Source organism: Microcaecilia unicolor, chromosome 3 (assembly GCF_901765095.1).
Source record: "Microcaecilia unicolor chromosome 3, aMicUni1.1, whole genome shotgun sequence".
Lineage (NCBI taxonomy): Eukaryota > Metazoa > Chordata > Amphibia > Gymnophiona > Siphonopidae > Microcaecilia > Microcaecilia unicolor.
The window spans coordinates 153,545,592-153,565,166 of NC_044033.1; the positions used below are offsets into that span (position 1 = coordinate 153,545,592).

The 19,575-nt window shown below is 41.1% G+C and overlaps 1 protein-coding gene across 6 annotated transcripts in view; it reads left to right on the forward strand.

The window, feature by feature from the left end:
- RASGRP3 (RAS guanyl releasing protein 3) overlaps positions 1-19,575 on the forward strand; it is a 290,955-nt gene that overhangs the window by 125,266 nt on the left and 146,114 nt on the right. For 5 of the 6 annotated variants that reach the window (XM_030196501.1, XM_030196499.1, XM_030196504.1 and 2 more), the window contains exons 3-5: positions 5,102-5,273; positions 6,409-6,511; positions 13,848-13,910. In XM_030196501.1, the coding sequence (XP_030052361.1) occupies positions 5,204-5,273; positions 6,409-6,511; positions 13,848-13,910 (236 nt within the window). In that variant the 5' untranslated portion in view covers positions 5,102-5,203. The remainder of the gene's footprint in view (positions 1-5,101; positions 5,274-6,408; positions 6,512-13,847; positions 13,911-19,575) is intronic. The other variant, XM_030196502.1, reaches the window with a different exon arrangement.

The window sequence follows — 19,575 nt, forward strand, 5'->3', positions numbered from 1 at the left end:
TATTCTGCACTGGTACCTGGTAACTACTCAGATAAGTTAGGGCAGCGATTTTGCTTCCTAGTACAGCTTTTTCGCCTCTTGTCATTTCTCCTCTCTCCCAGGCAGCATGCAGACTGCACAGGCCAGCAGTGAAGCCGGCCAACTCACCAGATACACAGAGAGATGCTGATCCACCAATAGGCCAATCCACTCATATGTATGATTCTGCATGTTCTTGCATTGAGTCTTAACTACCAAGATTTAAATTGGGCTTTCTTAGATCACTTTTTGTTCTGTCTTGTCCATCAGGAGTACCCACTATGTTGCAGATCTTAGTATCCTTTGTACAAAAGGCAAACTTTTCACCTAATCCCTAATGCCTTGTTCACATCACTTACAAAGATGTGAACAAGGCATCTCCAGGACAGATCACTGAGTCTCTTCATTGATCACCTCATTCCTCATAGTGAATTCCAGTTACCATCACTGTCTGGTGTTGATCACTTCACCAGTTTCTAATCCAGTCCACTATCTTTGGACTTAATATTATGCTGCTCTTATGGGAGACAATCTCAGAAGCTTTGCTGAAATCCAGATAAACTTTATCTAGTATATGTCCTTGATCTACTTGTTGAGTCACTCAACTGAAGAAATCAATAAGATTTGTTTGACGTGGAGGGGCATTTTCGAAAGGGACGTCCAAGTTGCGATTTGCACGTCCTTGCAAAACGGCAAAATCCAGGGGCGGGGAAACCTGTATTTTCAAAACAAGATGGACGTCTATCTTTCGTTTTGAAAATATCATCAGGGATGTCAAAATCCTTAAATTTGGACTTCCTTAGATATGGATGTTTCTCACTTTCGGTGATTTTCGAAACCAAAGATGTCCATTTCATAAACGTCCTAATGCAAGCCATTTGGGCGTGGGAGGAGCCAGCATTTGTAGTGCACTGGTCCCCCTGACATGCAATGACACCAGCTGGGCACCCTAGGGGGCACTGCAGTGGACTTCATAAAATGCTCCCAGGAACATAGCTCCCTTACCTTGTGTGCGGAGTCTCCCAAAAAAACCCCAAAACCCACTACCCACAACTGTACACCACTACCGTAGCCCTTACGGGTGAAGGGGGGCACCTAGATGTGGGTACAGTGGGTTTGTGGTGGGTTTTGGAGGGCTCGCTGTTTCCTCCACAAATGTAACAGGTAGGGGGGGTATGGGCCTGGGTCCGCCTGTCTGAAGTGCACCGCAGCACCCACCAAAACTGCTCCCGGGACCTGCATGCTCTGTCACGGACCTGAGTATGACATCTGAGGCTGGCACGACATATTTTTAAAGATGTTTTTGAGGGTTGGAGGATATTTTTAAAGTTGTTTTTTGAGGGTGGGAGGGGGTTCGTGACCACTGGGGGAGTAACGGGAGGTCATCCTCAATTCTCTCCGGTGGTCATCTGGTCATTTCGGGCACCTTTTTGTGCCTTAGTCGTAAGAAAAACAGGTCCAGGTGAAAACTACTACTATTACTATTTAGCATTTATATAGCACTACAAAGTGTACGCAGCGCTGCACAAACATAGAAGAAAGTCCCTGCTCAAAGAGCTTACAATCTAATAGACAAAAAATAATAAAGCAAGCAAATCAATTAATGTGTAGAGAAAAGAGGAGAGGAGGGTAGGTAGAAGCGAGAGGTTACAAGTGGTTACAAGTCAAAAGCAATGTTAAAGAAAACGTCCAAGTGTTCGTCAGGGACATCCTTGTTTTTTTTTATTATGGGTCAAGGATGTCCAAGTGTTAGGCATGCCCAAGTCCCGCCTTCGCTATGCCTCCGACACGCCCCCTTGAACTTTGGCCATCCTTGCGACGGAGTGCAGTTGGAGACTCCACAGTAAACCTGGTGGCCATTTGGCAACTTACCAAATATGTGATAGCCAAATAATTTTATGGTTGCCAGTAGCCACAGGATTTCTGTTACAGTGCTGGTGAACATCACTGTTCACATGGCCAACAGGAAGATCCTAGACTGGGAGCCAAGTGTTAAAAGTACCTGCATATATTTCCAATACTGCAAATACTATTCTGTTTAATAATTAGTATTATTGTGGTACAGTATATGAATGTTTTTGGCACATAATTCCTTGGAGTGTATTCAGTGTACGTAATACCACCAATAATAGAGATATTAGGTGGGAAACAGCTGGTGCAGTTGCACCAGAGACACAGTGAAGAGTTCCTACACTGCTGTGTTCAAAAGTGCCCTCACTATCCCTTTGCTGCTGTCATAGGTGCTGCCCTCACCCTAAGGATTTTACCTAGCCCTGCCCCAACCCCACTCTAGGCCCACCTCACCCCACCCCACCTTAGCCTTCCTAAACAGCTGAGTCACTGACCACACAAATCCCTTTGAGGATTTTAACCCTTCCCCTGGCCCTTCAGCCTCGCATTGGCGCCTATTGTACAAATGTCTGCTCCCCCTGATGTCAAAACCTGTCTACACCTCTGCATGGGGGAAGCCACTGCTTGCCCTAGGATTGGTAGCATGGAATGGTGCTACTGATTGGGTTTCTGCCAGGTACTTGTGACCTGGATTGGCCACTGCTGTAAGCAGGATTCCGGGCTAGAAGGACCGTTGATCTGACCCAGTATGGCTATTCTTACGTTCTTGTGTTATGTTCTTATGACTGTTACTTTTAGGTGCTAAGAATGTGCCTATTTGGATCTTATTCAATAATGAAAAGACAGCACCAATGTATTTTTATAAAATACTAGTGTAACAGGTCAAATACATGCCTATATTATATGGCAGCATCCACCTCCTCTTCGGTTCTTAAATCCTTAGTATTTAGCTTTCACTTTTTAAACTATATTTAAATTACAAATTTGTACTCATAGCCTGCATAATAGTCGGCAAGACGATATTCTAGGGGGCTATCCTTGAAAAAGTAAAAGTGAAGTGTGGTGCAAGAATGATCTCCCAAGCCGACAATATAAAACAAAATTTCCATTAAGTACAAATTTGTAATTTATATATGATTTAAAAAGTGGAAGCTAAGGATTTAAGAATCGATGATGAGGTGGTGGATGCTGTAAGTCTCCAGGTTTTTATATTTATATCCCTGTGAGCTGCACTGCGAAGGTTTGTTAGCTTTAAGAAGTTCTTTCTAATATATCTGATTAGTTGAAGATTCACTGGATATATTATTTTTCTATATATTGCTAAAGTGACAGTTATATTATATGGCAGTCACTGTTCTGTGTTGTCCGAATCAGCCCTTACCTCAGCTATGGAACATTATGGTTTTCCACATAACAAATATTATGAATAAATAAATGATGTCTGTAGATTATAGTATTTTATAATCTACATGTATAAATGTGTGCCCCATACAACCTTATTTCCATTTTGTGTTTCTTCCTGCTCCCTGACTTCCCATCCTTCATTATATCTATCTCTGACATTGATCCTTTTACTTCATCTTTTTTTCTCCAGTTTTCTCACTGGCCTTTTTTTCTATCTATAGAAAGATTTTATTTCTCTTCCCCCCCCCCCCCCCCATCTCCCTCTTTTCTCACCTGCACCTACTTACCAACTTTTCATTTCCTGCTCTTATTTCCCTAGTCTTCCCATTCCCCACCTGTCTGTCATCCCTTCCCCAGTTTCCCATTCCTACATAGTCCCTCTCCTCAATGCACCTAGGCATATATAATTGCTCTCATTTTGATGTGCTGTTGCCTCTGTTGCTGATCTAACCAGCAAGTTTTAATCAAGCTTCTTTCAAAATGGATGGAAAACCCTACCATTAGATTGTAAAACCAACATTTGGGGGTTCTGAAAACAAATGTATGAGTGATTTATCCAAAAATGAGCCAATCCAAATATTTTCCCCATGCATTCCTGTTTAGTGTATGCTAGGTTTCCTGAAGTCTGATGCTGGTGCTTTTGTTTTGAATTAAGGATGTGAATCCTGTAAATTTACACATCAAATCAAAACAACTGGAGAGCATGAGAGAAATTAAATAATCCATCATCCCAATACTCAAAGGGAATTATCCAGATAATTGCAGCTGCTATCCAGATAATTCCACTAGCTGATACTATCTATGGATTTTCAGCTGCACTAACCCCCTAATTCTGTAAAAGTCGCTAAAAATTGTGCATGCAAATTTGAGCACATGCATATGCTCATTTGCATATAAAATTTAGTTGAATAATGAACTAATTAGCACCGATAATTGACTTGATAACAAGCAATTATTGGCACTATTTAGATTTAATTGGAATATACAGACATAAATTTAGGCTCAAGTTCAAATAGGGGATGCAGAAATGGGAAGGTCATGGGCAGAACGGAGGCATTCCTCAAATTAACGCACGTATTTATAGAATACGGGGAAAACACATCTAATGTAGGCACAAAGATTTGCACCACGTTTCAGTTGGTACAAATGGCTATGCCTAAAGTTAGGTGTGATTCCTGGGCTTAAGCGCTAGTCTATAAACCTCACCCAACTTTTAAGCGTGGCTTAAAGAATGGCGCTTTTTTCAGTGCCAATGTGTTTGGCGCCATATATAGAATTCACCCCCTAATGGATAATTCTGCTATATGGGTAGTGCTACGCTGGTGTATTAGTTGGAGAGCCAAGTTACAGGAAGAGTAGCAGAATTCAGTTTGTTCTCCGATATCTATCCAGATAAATATATGACAGCAAAAAAGCTGTCCTAAATTTATCTAATTATTGAGAGAGCTGACTGAATATTGTCAGTATCTGGATAGATCTGGTGCTGATCTCTATCCAGGTAGCGACATGGAATATATATACATATATATATATATTTTTTTTTTCTAAATGCATCTGTCATTTGAAGATAAAAAAAAAAAGCACTGATCGCTGCTGTTATCAGGCCCCATGCTTCTTAACTACAATAAAAATGGACTTTGTTATACTGATCTTCCTTTGTAACAAACCTTGAATATTAAATCCAACTCAATCCATGGATCCAATATAAAGCTATACAATATTTGCTATTGTAGGTCAATTCTGTGGTAGGTATGGTGCTGAGTACTGACTATACTGCCTAAATCTGTGAATTTACACTGAGTTTGTATCTTCATTCTCTTCTCTCCAGCAGATCTACCTGAATCAACTCAGATTCAGCCCAACCCATCTCAAGAGATGTTTTCTTTGAATGGGAGAATGGCTCTGAATCTTTGATAGTGACTAAAAGAAAATGGGATCAACTGCACTTGGGAAGGCTGCTTCACTAGATGAACTTTTGCACACATGCATTGACATGTTTGGTAAGGACCCTTAATTTCTCTGCTCAATAGCATTTTAAGTGGTGATATAGATGAATAATGGTAGATTCAGTGGTGATGTGTCTTGAATGACCAAGGTTGCAGATAGTTTGTTTTACCAACCTGAGGTCAGCCGAGTGAAAATCCAGTTCTCTATAATGTTGCGAGACTGAGTTGTCTCGAAGGGTTTAGGGGGGTGGGGGAAAAATTCTATGAAAGGTTATGAATTTCTATAGTGTTTCTGGAGCAGAAAGGCAATTTTGTCTTCTACTACAGGATTTTCACCAACTTTTATTACTCATTGATCTTTGCATAAGTGCATTCACTCTGCTGCCCCTCACTACCTCTCCACCCTCATCTCTCCCTACACTCCTTCCCAGGAACTCCGTTCACTAGGTAAATCTCTCCTAATTGCACCCTTCTCCTCCATCGCTAACTCCAGACTCTGTTCCTTTTATCTCACCGCACCTTATGCCTGGAACAGACTTCCTGAGCCATTACGTCAAGCTCCATCCCTGGCCGCCTTCAAATCCGGGCTAAAGGCCTACCTGTTTGATGCTGCTTTTAATTCCTAACTTGTCACCTGCTCGTAACCTTTATCTTGTCTTCCTCTCTTCAATAGTCCCCTTTCCCTATGTGTCCTATCTGTCTGTCCTACCCTTATCCCTTATTTGCCCTGTCTGTCTGTCCTGATTTAGATTGTAAGCTCTTTTGAGCAGGGACTGTCTTTTCTTCGTTCAATTGTGAAGCGCTGCGTACGACTGGTAGCACTATAGAAATGATTTGTAGTAGTAGTAGATCAGTGGTTCCTAATCTATTTTATTAACCCTATGGCCAGATGGAGTTTTTTGGATATCCACAATGAATAGGCATCAGGTATATTTGCATACTTTGAAGACTCAATCTGTGCATATTCATTGTAAATAGAAAACCGGACTGGCTACATGGTTTCTAGGACATTGGGAACCCCTGAAATAAATCTAGATATTTCTCAAACAGAAGCAATTTTGTTCTCTGAATTCAAACTTACCTTCCCTTAGATATTATCAAAATCAGCTCTCATACCTAATAGTATTTAATATAAAGAACATATAATGGGATGTTAATTTGTCATAAATACATTTCTTTATTTGTACAGATGAAAAAGGAGGACATGAGGATAGTCATTTGCCAAGAACAGTTTTGTTGATGCACCGGTGGTATCTGTCTTCTACTGAGCTTGTAGGCAAACTCCTGTCAATATATCCTTTTTAAACAGTCATCTGGAGTAAGCAATTTCACTTCTTGAATGGTAGACTGAACAATATTTTTCAGGCACCCAGATGCCATTATGAAATAGACTCTCATCATGTATTATCAGGGCACCTAAAAGGAGATGCCCTCTTACAGATTTTCCCCCTGTACAAATAATATTGAGTCAAATATCTGACTGAATGCCCAGATACTATCCATTGAGGGAGGCACCGGGTTTGGGTTAAAGTTTGGGTAGGCCAGAAAATTATCCAGATAGTGGCAATATTCAGCCACTATCTAGACATTATACATTTACCCTCAGATTCTATATAGTGCGCTTAGATTTAGGCACCAAAATTAGCGTGGATTCTATAACACTACATGTAACTTAATTGGCTTAACAAGCTAATGAGCACTGATATCAGCACTTAAGCAATAATGAGCACTAATTGGCACTGATTAGAATTTAGGCGCACAACTCGCTAAGCGTATTCTATAATAATGTGCACCAAACTTCTAACGTATGGAGGCAAAAAGGAGCATGGTTATGGGCGTGGAAATGAGAGTTTCATGGGCATTCCAAAATTTAGGCGCCTAGCTATAGAACACGGCCCAGTGCAGCTAAATCTACGTTGCTGGGATTTACGCCATGTTTTAGTTGGTGTAAGTGGAAGCACGTAGATCTAGGCACTGAAATATCAACTAAGCGTATTCTATAATCAGCACCTAAATCTGGACACTAATTATACAATACACTTAGTCAGTACTGATTTCAGCGCTGATTTTTTAGGTACCATATATAGAATCTCCTCCTTAGGGCCTGATATTCAACTGGTGGCAGGCAGCACTTTGACTGTACACCGCTGGCGTTAAATCTGGATATTCAATGCCTAGCTGTTTCCATCGACCGACATTGAACATTCAGGGAGGGGGGGGGGGGGGGGGGGTTGGCTGCCAAACACTTAACCAGTTAAGCCAATGTTCAGCAGCTGACCAGTTAAGTTATAGCGGTTAAAGATATTACTGCTATTTATGCAATCCGATTTAACCGCTAATCTTATCCGGTCTGGCGTTGAATATCCGCACCTAACTGGATAAGTCACGCGGAATAGCCAGTTTAGTGGTAGCCGCTAACTGTGAATATTCAGAGGGAGATAATCAGTTATCTCCTGCTGAGTATTTACAGTTAATAGCAAAAAAGGCCATTTAACCAGTCAGTGGTTAAATAGTTCTGAATATCAGGGGTTTCATTTAGGCCTGCAAAATAGCAGGATAATGATTGCACTATCCGTATATTCAGCACTGCTACCTATGTGGATAGTGCTGCTGAATATAGAGATTAAGTTATTCTAGTCACTACATTGGCACAATATTAGGTCCAGTATGTATAAGATAAGCATGTGAATGGTACACACCCTCTAAAGACCTAGGAATTCTTGTATTCCTTTCTATTGCCTAATTATAATGTTGACTGATTCTTTCAGCTGAAATGAAGATACTGATATATGGTAAAGCATGCAACTGTCACATACAATATATGTTTGGGATTTTCTAAAGTAATAGCTTTGTACAACTAGAAAGAGTTATTTTGCTGTTGGTTATGGATATTCTTTTTTACAACTTACAAGAATATGCATTGGTGTCCAGAAACTGGGGAAAAAAATTAGATTGTCGATTATCATAGAAGATGTAGGGCTTAGTTATTTAACTTACTGGTTCATTTATATCCAGTTTGGGATTGCAGTTCACTTAATCCTTCCAAAAGCCAATATCTACTTAAGTACAGAATTTTGGGTAAAAATGTTTTGGCTCTGATCTGTTCTTTCAACCAGGACATTAAGGTAAGGCAGTGGTGGCCAGTTTAGACATCGAGAAAGCATAGGACACTGTATAATGGCATCGTCTGTTTGGGGTTTTGGAGAAATTTGGATTTCAAGGTCAGTTTGTAGATTCAGTACGGACACTGTACACTGGGCCCCAAGCACAACTAATTATTAATGTGAAACTTCCACAGAAGTTTAATTGTGTGGCACTCAGCAGGGTTGCCTGCTGTCTTCGCTGATGTTTTTATTGGCATTGCAGCCACTGGCAGTGCAAATTCACCAAGATCCTGACCTACAGGGTATCAAGGCAGCTAATCAGGAAATACACTTTAGTATGTTCTCTGATGACATATGTAAGTCAGACACCTATCAATTTGGAAACATTTGGAATTTGGAAGCTCTAATTTGGCACATTCTCAGGCCTTTGCATAAATTGCAATAAGTCCAATGTTATGTCTCTGAAGGAAGCAGAAGTGGAGAATTGGCATCAAGCTCTTCCCATGGAGTGGAGGAGTAGCCTAGTGGTTAGTGCAGTGGACTTTGATCCTGGGTAACTGAGTTTGATTCCCACTGCAGCTCCTTGTGACTCTGGACAAGTCACTTAACCCTCCATTGCCCCTGGTACAAAATAAGTACCTGAATATATATAAACTGCTTTGAACATAGTTGCAAAAACCTCAGAAAGGTGGTATATCAAGTCCCATTTCCCCCTTCCCCCATACAATTGGAGATATATATGTTGAAAGATTTGGGCATTTGAATACTTCCTCTTCAGTGTAATATTATTGATATCATAGAGAAGATTAGAAGTATGTGCCAGAAATGGAGTAAGCTACCTCTATCTCTGTTGAGGAGGGTGACACTGGTGAAAATGCGCCACCTATTTGGATAGGTAGGAAGGAGGAGCTTTCCTCCCGATTCATTATTGAGGAATTTATTTGGAAAAATAGAACTTCCAGAATTGGATACTCTAAGCTGATTCTAGATAAAACCAAGGGAGGCCTTAATTTTCAAGATTTAAGATATGATATGATATGGTACTTCTATTCTGCCAAGATCCTACAATGTTGCAGCTTTTCTGTGTTCCACCCACAGCATGTGGCATTTCTGGTGCTAGCAAGGGGTTACCTGGCAGTAATCGGGATTACCACTGGGTTAGCATGGGAGCCCTTACCGCATGGTCATTTCTTTTTTTTGTCCTTTTTACCTGCTGCAGTAAAAAGGGCCTCAGTGTGTGCAAAAATGGCCCCGTCTACTAGTGCAGGGCCCTTTTTACCACAGCTTAGTAAAAGAGCTCCTTGCTTTTTCACTACTAGTAGAATGAAAGTTCTCGCTACTAGAAGCATAGAAACATGACGGCAAATAAGGACCAAAAGGCCCATCCAGTCTGCCCATCCTCAGTAACCACTAACTCTTTTTTAAGGGATTCCAAATGCCTGTCCCATGCTTTCTTAAACTCTGACACAGTCCTGTCTCCACAACTTCCACCGGGAGGCCACCCCACGCATCCACCACCCTTTCCGTGAAAGAGTATTTTCTTAGATTCCTCCTAAGCCTATTTCCTCTTAACTTCATTGTATGCCCCCTCATTCCAGAGTCTTCCTTCATTTGAAAAAAGCTCACCTCCTGTACATTAATGCCACTGAGGTATTTAAATGTCTCTGTCATATCCCCTCTCTCCTGTCTCTCTTCCAGCATATACATGTTGAGGTCCGTAAGCATGTCCCTCTATGTTTTATGACCGAGACCGCTTACCAGTTTTGTAGCCGCCCTCTGAACTGACTCCATCCTGTTTATATCCTTCCATAGATGCGGCCTCCAGAATTGCACATAGTACTCTAAATGGGGCCTCACCAGAGACTTATTCGAGGGCACTAACCTCTTTTTTCCTGCTGGTCATCCCTCTCTTTATGTAGCCAAGCATCCTTCTGGCTTTGACCGTCACTTTTTCTACCTGTTTAGAGACCTTAAGCTCATCAGACACAACCACCCCCAAGTCCCGCTCTTCTTTCGTACACAGAAGCACTTCATCCCCTATATTGTACCGTTCCCCTGGATTCTTATAACCCAAGTACATGACCCTGCATTTCTTAGCATTAAATCTTAGTTGCCAATTATCGGACCATTCTTCAAGCTTCGCTAAATCCTTCCTCATGCTATCTACACCCTCAGGGTGTTTACCCCATTACATGGTTTGGTATCATCTGCAATGAGACAAACCTTACCAGCCAGCCCTTCCATAATGCCACTCACAAAGATGTTAAAGAGAGCTGGCCCGAGGAACGATCCTCTGCATTACACCACTGATAACATCCCTTTCCTCAGAGCAAGCTCCATTTACCACTACCCTCTGTCTCCTTCCAGTTAACCAGTTTCTAATCCAGTCAGTCACTTTAGGTTCCATACCAAGGGCACTCAGTTTATTTATCAGTTGCCTATGTTGAATCGTGTCAAAGGCTTTGCTAAATTCCATGTACACCACATTTGATGTCTTACCTTCCTGAGGGTTATTTATGACTTTGGGGCTTTTCTCACCCATCCCCAGCAATTAAGTCTAAAGCCCTCTTTAGTACTTTAGCCAGTCTGTAACTGAAGATACTTCACCCCTTCCTTGAAAGATGGACACCATCACTGCTCAGTAGCTCTTGGAAACTAAAGTGCTCGCGTTGGCACCGTTCACGCAACCACATATTTATAATGCTCCAGGAGGATGCAAGCTTCCCTAATTCAGCCTTTACCTTCAACTGGAAGGATCAATGAGAACACTGCCTGCACACCTAGGTGCTTTACCCTCTGACCCAGAGCCATGAAGTCATGTTTGATATGTTCAGTAGAATACCTGGCAATATCATTTGTGCCAACGTGGATGAGCAGCATAGTAGGCTTGATGAGTCTAGGCAATCTTTCCGCTAGAACTCGAATTTTGGCACCAGGCAGACAGCACACCTCCCTGGACAACATGTCTGGTCTACAGATGGGTGCCTCACAGGGCCGTGCCAATGCGGTAAGCGGGGTAAGCAAGGCAGGGGGGCACCGCTGCCCTGCCGTCCCTGTCTTCCGCTCACTTGCAAAATCTTTTACCTGAAGTTGCGATTCTCCTATCTCCCCTGCCCTCCTTTTCATGGCAAACCTGAAGTAAAAGCAACGCATCTGTATTCACTGAGGCAGGCAGGCTCTTCAAGTTATTTAAGAGAATGCAACCAGATTGCTATATATGCTTTGGTTTGGTGATAACTCCTCACTCAGGGTGAACTTCAGAGCTTGAACAGCATTCAAATTAAAGAGAACCTGAAATTTTAAAAGTGCTAAAAATAAGTTTTAAAAGTATTTGCATTAAATCTAATTGCAGAATTCAGGTGCTGGGAGTCTGTACTTGGTTGTCATATGCTCAGATTTGTTTAAATCATATGCAAATTAGTCCATTTTTGGGAGGTTCTCATTTGCATATTTATGCATAAAAAATGATGGAATGTTTATAGCCTTAATGTTAGGTCATGGCTCTGATCAAAAGTGTAAAGTTTGATCCAAAAACGAAGGGTTTATCTAGTGTTTTTCACTAAAAATTCTCATGAGTGTCTGTATGCTAATCTACATTCAAATAGAGCTCTCTGATTGGATGATCAGCTTCTGTTAGAATTCTGCTAGGAAGGGAACAGATTGAGACAGCAACTGACCATCGGTTTGGCCAAGAGAGACATGCAGCTGTGAGTTCCTGTGTGTGTTGACTGAAATTATAAAAGAGTGCCTGATTATGTGGTAAATGAGAAAATACGAATGAAAAGAGGTTGGTGGAGATTGAAGTTTCTCTAGTGAGAAAAGGATCTGAATATTTCAGGATTACTTGAAGTTTATGAAGAATAGAAAAGGGTGAATTTCAGTTTAAGAGTGTTTAAATCCTATAAGCTATATAAAGGCTAGGTAGATTTAAGTGACTGTAAGCAAGGAAACCTTAATATTTGATCTGAAATATATATTTGATCTGAGATAGTTGATCAGAGATAAATGTTTGATCTGAATTATATCCTTTGGTGCAAAGGAGATTAGAAAAAGAATCTTTGGAAACTAAGAGGACTTTGCTCACATTTTGAATTAGCATTCCTATTTTGAGTTGGAAATCTTTGAAGTGCTATGAAAATACATTTTGCTTTAATGAAATTGCTAAACTTTAGAATCAGAGACTTATCAATGAGGGATATATACAGTGCTATTTTTTCCTGAGGTCCGGCTTACTTGCCTGCTCCCTTCTGTTCCTGCTCTGCTAGACGGAGGGGGGGGGGGGGGGGCGCCAACTGATAGTCTGCAGGGGGGCACCAGAGACCCTAGGCACGGCCCTGGTGCCTCAGTACCCCTTAGAATACAATCACCAACAACCACTTCCAACTTGTGTTGGTCTGCTGTGCTCGCATCACAGATCTTCTGCCTCTTGTTTTTTCTAGTATTCTATAGTCTATGTGTGTAAAGGTTTGACATGCTCATGCTCTGACTGTGTGCTTTCACCTGTGAATGCTCTTTTGTATTTATGCACTATGCAACTCTTGTGCTTTAATGTTCTGGGCGAGCCTGCGATGTATGCATATATTTACTATTTTGCAAAACATTTGCCTGTTAACATTTGCACCTGTTCTGAATCATGCATTAAGTATCAGCTATTATAACTGCTCATGTAGACCTGGGAGTTTGTGGGAGGCATTGAGGGGGCAGTTGTGCTTACCTCTCTGGCATTTAAAGCCACCTCAAAATCCCCAAAATACAGTTTTGTAACTTGTCTCCCTAATTGGTTCCCCTAGGATGTGCAGCTTTGTAAAATCTGCACTTATAAGCCAAGATTGCAAAATTAGACATTACACATGCAAGTGCCACTTTTTAATGTGTTTATTATTATTATTATTATTATTATTATTATTATTATTATTATTGTAAAAGAGCTGCTCCAGCTGTATGTGTTGCCAAATACATGTATTTTTTCTGCGCCCTTATAGTTATTTTCCAGAAGGTTCCATGTTAGGAGAGACTTTTGTATAATTCTTTACTAACTGTGAATGTCCATACTTGAATGCCTGTTTCCCTACCAAGATAGCATATGCAAAATCAGACTTATCATTCTCATTTCACTATGAAAATGCAATGGAGTAACATCAGGCCCGTTTCAGCCTGTCTCTAGACAACACTCTATGTGATTTTTCCCCACACCAGTAGAAACAGCTGAGAAGCACTTAAAAATGTTTCTTTTTAATAAGCATGCTCTTCCTAATTGTTAGTAGAAGAATGTTGACTGACTTTGCCTGATGAAATTGTTACTTCCTAGGACTGGCCTAGTTCTTTGGCTCACTGTGATCCACATGGAACTGTATAAGCTTATGTGGAATATAAATATCCTATTTTATATTACATCGCTTTGGTTTTCTTTTATGAAAGGCAGCTTATTAAGCCTGTTTTTAAACATTAATCATTATGTTATGAAGAAGAAAATACAAATTTTAAAGGAAACTGTAAGAAATTTATAGTTCCTTAACTTGTGTACGTATCGAGGAAAGAATATGGAAAAATGTCATGAGCTCCGCTTGAAAATTTGTTACTTTATGAGGTAAGAAATTATTTCATTCTGCTTAATTATTATTTTTCTTATTGTTCTTCAGATAATGACAGTTCATAAGACACTTTCTTGTTTTTCATATCGGAATTGATACCAGGTACTTAAGATCTGGGAACCAGGCCCATGCCCATAAGAGCACAAAACATAGTAACATAGTAAATGACAGCAGATAAATACCTGTAAGGTCCATCCAGAGTTCTCCCAATAAGATAAACTCATTTTACATGATATGTCATACTTTTGATTTGTCCTTGCCATTCTCAGGGCACAGACCTTAGAAGTCTGCCCAGCGCTCTTCTGTAATAAAAGTTCTGAAGCTAATGTCGAAGCCCCTTAAAATTTACACTCAAGCCCATTGATATCTATTCAGTCACAATCAGGGTATAGACTGTAGAAGTCTGCCCAGCACTGGATTTGTTTCCCAATTACTAGCGTTGCCACCCAATCTCTGCTAAGATTCCATGAATCCATTCCTTCTAAACAGGATTCCTTTGTGTTTATCCCATGCATGATTGAATTCCATTACCGTTTTCATCTCCACCACCTCCCGCGGGAGGGTATTCCATGTATCCACCACCCTCTTTGTGAAAAAATACTTCCTGACATTACTCCTGAGTCTGCCCCCCTTCAACCTCAATTCATGTCCTCTAGTTCTACCGCCTTCCCATCTATGGAAAAGGTTTGTTTGCGGATTAATACCTTTCAAATATTTGAACATCTGTATCATGTCACCCCTGTTTTTTCTTTCCTCCAAGGTATACATGTTCAGGTTGCAAAGTCTCTTCTCATACGGTTTGCAATGCAAATCCCATACCATTTTTGTAGCTTTTCTTTGCACCACTTCCAGTCTTTTTACATCTTTAGCACAACACATAAATATTTTTTATATTCTCCCCAATAAAAATGTACAATAAAGAATGCAACAATTTTAATTCTTTCAAATGATAACTATGAGCAAGGTGTTTATAGGGAGACCATAGAAAAATATATAATCTAACTGTCTCAAAAGGCAACTTTATGGTACTTACAAGCACATTTTGGCACTACACAATATAGGGAATGGGAAATGGGACTTGATATACCGCCTTTCTGAGGTTTTTTTTGCAACTACATTCAAAGCGGTTTACATATATTCAGGTACTTATTTTGTACCAGGGGCAATGGAGGGTTAAGTGACTTGCCCAGAATATAAGGACCAGTGGCGTAGCCAGACTGCCAATTTTGGATGGGCCTGAACCCAAAGTGGGTGGGCACAAAATTTTCTCTCTACCCCCCTCCCCCAGCAAAATTTAGTCACGATAATCAGATGCTTTTGTCACACAGGGTAAAGTGCTGCTTTTCAGTGCATCAGATTTCAGAAATTTTATTTAATAGCCTAACACCCTTTTCAGTGAGCTTTCAGAGGCCAAAATCTCCTGCCTCAGGTCAGTATAATGCTGTTACGGTATCCTCGCCTGACCTAAGGAAGGAAGTATTGGTCTCTGAAACTTCATTAACACAGGTATCATATTACTTTATCCTAAATTAAAAATAAAATTATTTTCTTTACCTTTCTTGTATGGCCATTTACTTTTTCTCATTGTGTCGCTCCCAGTCTCTAGATTCTGCTTTCCTTTGTTTTCGCTTAACTCTTCTGCCAGGTTTTCCTGGCCATTTGTCATTTTTCTCTCCTTTTTCTTTGCTTTCTTCAATATTTTTCTGCCTCTCTCTCTCTCTGTCCTGATTTAATTCATTCTTACTATCCATTCTTTAATTTCCTTCATCTACTTATGGCTTTTCATCTTTTTCTCACCCTTGTTCTCCCCATGCCCCTTCCTCTTATTCTCCAGTCTTTCACTACTCCCCTTTTCCATCCAGCAGCTCTCCTCTTTCTCTCACCATCCTTCCATCCAGAGTCTCTCTCCCCATCCTTCCATCTGTTTTCCCTCTTTCTCTCCCCATCCTTCCATCTGTTTTCCCTCTTTCTCTGCCATCCTTCCATCCGTTTTCCCTCTTTCTCTGCCATCCTTCCGTCTGTTTTCCCTCTTTCTCTCCCCATCCTTCCGTTTTCCCTCTTTCTCTGCCATCCTCCTATCTGTTTTCCCTCTTTCTCTCCCCATCCTTCCGTTTTCCCTCTCTCTGCCATCCTCCTATCTGTTTTCCTTCTTTCTCCCCATCCTTCCATGTTTTCCCTCATTCTCTGCCATCCTTCCATCTGTTTTCCCTTTCTCTGCCATCCTTCCATTTGTTTTCCCTCTTTCTCCCCATCCTTCCATGTTTTCCCTCTTTCTCCCCATCCTTCCATGTTTTCCCTCATTCTCTGCCATCCTTCCATCTGTTTTCCCTCTTTCTCTCCCCATCCTTCCGTTTTCCCTCTTTCTCTGCCATCCTCCTATCTGTTTTCCCTCTTTCTCCCCATCCTTCCATGTTTTCCCTCATTCTCTGCCATCCTTCCATCTGTTTTCCCTTTCTCTGCCATCCTTCCATCTGTTTTCCCTCTTTTTCTCCCCATCCTTCCATGTTTTCCCTCTTTCTCTACCATCCTTCCATCTGTTTTCCCTCTTTTCTCTTTTCCTCGAGGCCCTCCCTGCATGCCAGCCCCAGCCCCAGCTCCCATTGCCGGCCACTGCTGCTTTTCCTGTTGAGCAGCAGGGCCGGCGCTACAAAAAGAAGAAGCGCTAACGCTAAGGACGAAAAATGTTTAAAAAAGAAAAGCGCGGCACCGGCAGGCACTGTCTAGGCAGCCTTGAGGCATTGGCTGCTAGCTCTGCAGGCTCCTCCCGTCTCTTACGTTACTGCCCCTGCGTCGCTCAAACATAAGCAACAGACAACTACAACAGTAAAAATATTCAAACAACAGTTCGAAGTATGGCATAATATGCTACATTACAATGTCCTACCACTAATATTGTGCTTCATTGCTTTCTTTGTTAAAGCGCACCCTCAGATATTCCCACTATAATTAGCACACAGCATATCTCTGTGGCATAGTGGTGTAGCACCTCATTCATCGGGTTGCTCTATTTTTAATTTTATTAGAAACGCCATGTCCCAGTAAAAAGTGCTATCAAACTGGTGCAATTATTTTTGTATATATTTTTTCTTGAAAGAAAATTCTTGTGCCCAACCAGTCCCAAATGCGTAATCACTGCCCCACTGTTATTACTGTTATCTCAACATATATAATGATATAGGGCAGCTACCATTTAAGCATAAACAATCATTTATCTGAGTCGTGCATCTGAAGTTTCTTATCGTAACTGCATTGTTGTTACACTATATGTCTCCGTATTCCATTAAATCCTTCGCCTTCCCCTGAAAGCGCCCGACACCGCGGGTTTCACTCTTCTTTCTTCAGGGACTAGGGTTAAGGCGGCTTGCTGCTTCTCATTGTTTCAAAACACCAACTGCAGAATAAATTAACATTTAACATGGCATTTAACTTTCTGAAGACTCTTCTAGGTGTATGGAAGATGGAGAGAGAGGAGCAGAGATTATTGTACATGCGAGCGATTTCAGCACTCTTAATGCCACTCTCGTATTTTACAATGATTTCCTTCTTCAACTCAATCGTGTTCCTGTCCTTCTTCTTTGAAGGACTGCTGCCTATAAAAACTTTTTTGGGTCCCATGATGAGAGCAGGGACTTTTATTCAGGATCTCTTCCAGCTGTAGTAGTAGTGTGGCAAAACAACGAAACTTTGGTCAAAAACTAGCAGGGACTTTTATACAGGCACTCAACCAGCAGCAGCAGTATTGTTAAAAAACAACGAAAATTTGGTAAAAAACCAGCAGGGACTTTTATACAGGCACTCAACCAGCAGCAGCAGTATTGTTAAAAAACAACGAAAATTTGGTAAAAAACCAGCAGGGACTTTTATACAGGCACTCAACCAGCAGCACCAGTAATGTGGCAAAATGACGAAATTTTGTTCATAAAACAGCAGCAGTGTGATCCCACAACCGAAAACAACGCCCAAGAAGAACGACATGTGAGAACGCAAGATCAGCTGCGTGGGAACGCTGACGAAATCCGAGGCGATCGACAAAAACTGAGACAAAAATTTCGCGAAATAAATCGACGATAACTGAAACCGATGAAATCCGAAGTCAACGAAAACCGAGATTTCACTGCATGGTTGTTGTGAATGAATTTGGTCCAAGGAAGTAAGGTCACCCAGTTATCTTTTTTTTTTATTATTTTTTAATTATTTAGTTATAGTTTTACATTTATTAAACAACATAAATGTAATGGAAATACAAGAAATTGTTTTAGAAACAAAAAGTTTTTGAATGGTAATTACACAATCACTTTGTCCACAAATAAAGATCCAGATACTAGGTAAACAGAAAAAGATTAATTATACTTAAGCGTGAAGAGCAAGTTTGATCCTGCAAGCCAACTTTACAGCATATTACTTTCTTTGGGGTTCAACTAAGGAGTATTAACACTTTCCTTTGCTATTATAAATTGTTGCAGTTTTAAGGGGTCAAAGAATATATAGTTATTCGATTGAAGGGATACTAAGCATCTACAAGGAAATTTCAGCTTAAACACTGCGCCCAGGTTGAGAAGTCTTGCCCTATATTGCAAGAATTCTCTCCTCCTCTTCTGCGTATCTCTCGCCAAATCAGGAAAAATTTGAACTCTCGAACCCAAAAAATCTGCATTAACATGTTGGAAATAAATCTTAAAGATATTGTTCCTGTCCATTTCAAAGGCGAAAGTAGCCAGCAGAGTGGTCCGTTCCGTCACTACATCCAAGGAACTCTCTAAAAATTCAGTTAAGTTTAACTGCGGGTTTTGCGGTTGTTGTTCATTTAAATTATTTGTAACTCCTGTTATGTACTGAGCCTTAACAATGGGTGGAAAACCCTCCACTGGTAGGCCCAACACATCACCAAAATATTTCCTTAGCATCTCCACTGCTGGAATTAATGGAGACTTGGGAAAGTTTATAAACCGCAAATTGTTCCTTCGGAGTTGGTTATCAAGGAATTCAGTTTTACGTGCCTGAATTTCCTTGTCTTTAATTAAGTTAGTCGTAATGTTCTTAAGTTTAGTGACTTCTCCTTCCAACAATGCTGTTTTATCCGATTGTTCTTGAATTTTAACAGTCAGAGTTTGGGAAATTTGTTTAACCTCCAAAATGTCTTCTTTAAGAGAGTTTGTAACCATTTTAAGGGAAGTATTTAGTCCTTGAATTGAATCCCAGAGCACTTCTAATGTGACAACAGCCAGTCTTACCGTTATCCCGCTACTATCTGGGGTGCCTCCTCGATCTGAGAGCGATTCCCTCAGCTCTCCCTCTGTTGTTCCGATCGGGGTAGGGAAGCCGACAGGTCCCCCCAACTGAACAGGTAGGGGCTGCACATTAGCTTCCTCTATCCGGTTCCTCTCCGTCGGCGTCTGAACACCTCGTGGTGGCGGGGGGGCTGTTCCTGCAGGGGGACTCAGCGTCACCTCCTCTATGCTCTGACCCATTTCCACGGGTCTCGTCGAAGCAGGAACTTGCGCTTCGAGCGGCCTCATCCCGAAGGTGTCTAGTGTGGTCTGACGAACAGCGGGACCTATAGCAAGGCTCGGGGAGACTAGAGCCTTTGCTTTCCCCTTTCTTTTCCCCATTCTTCAAACTAACAATGGGGAAATTCTGGCGTTTCACCACAGCAGTCCCTCG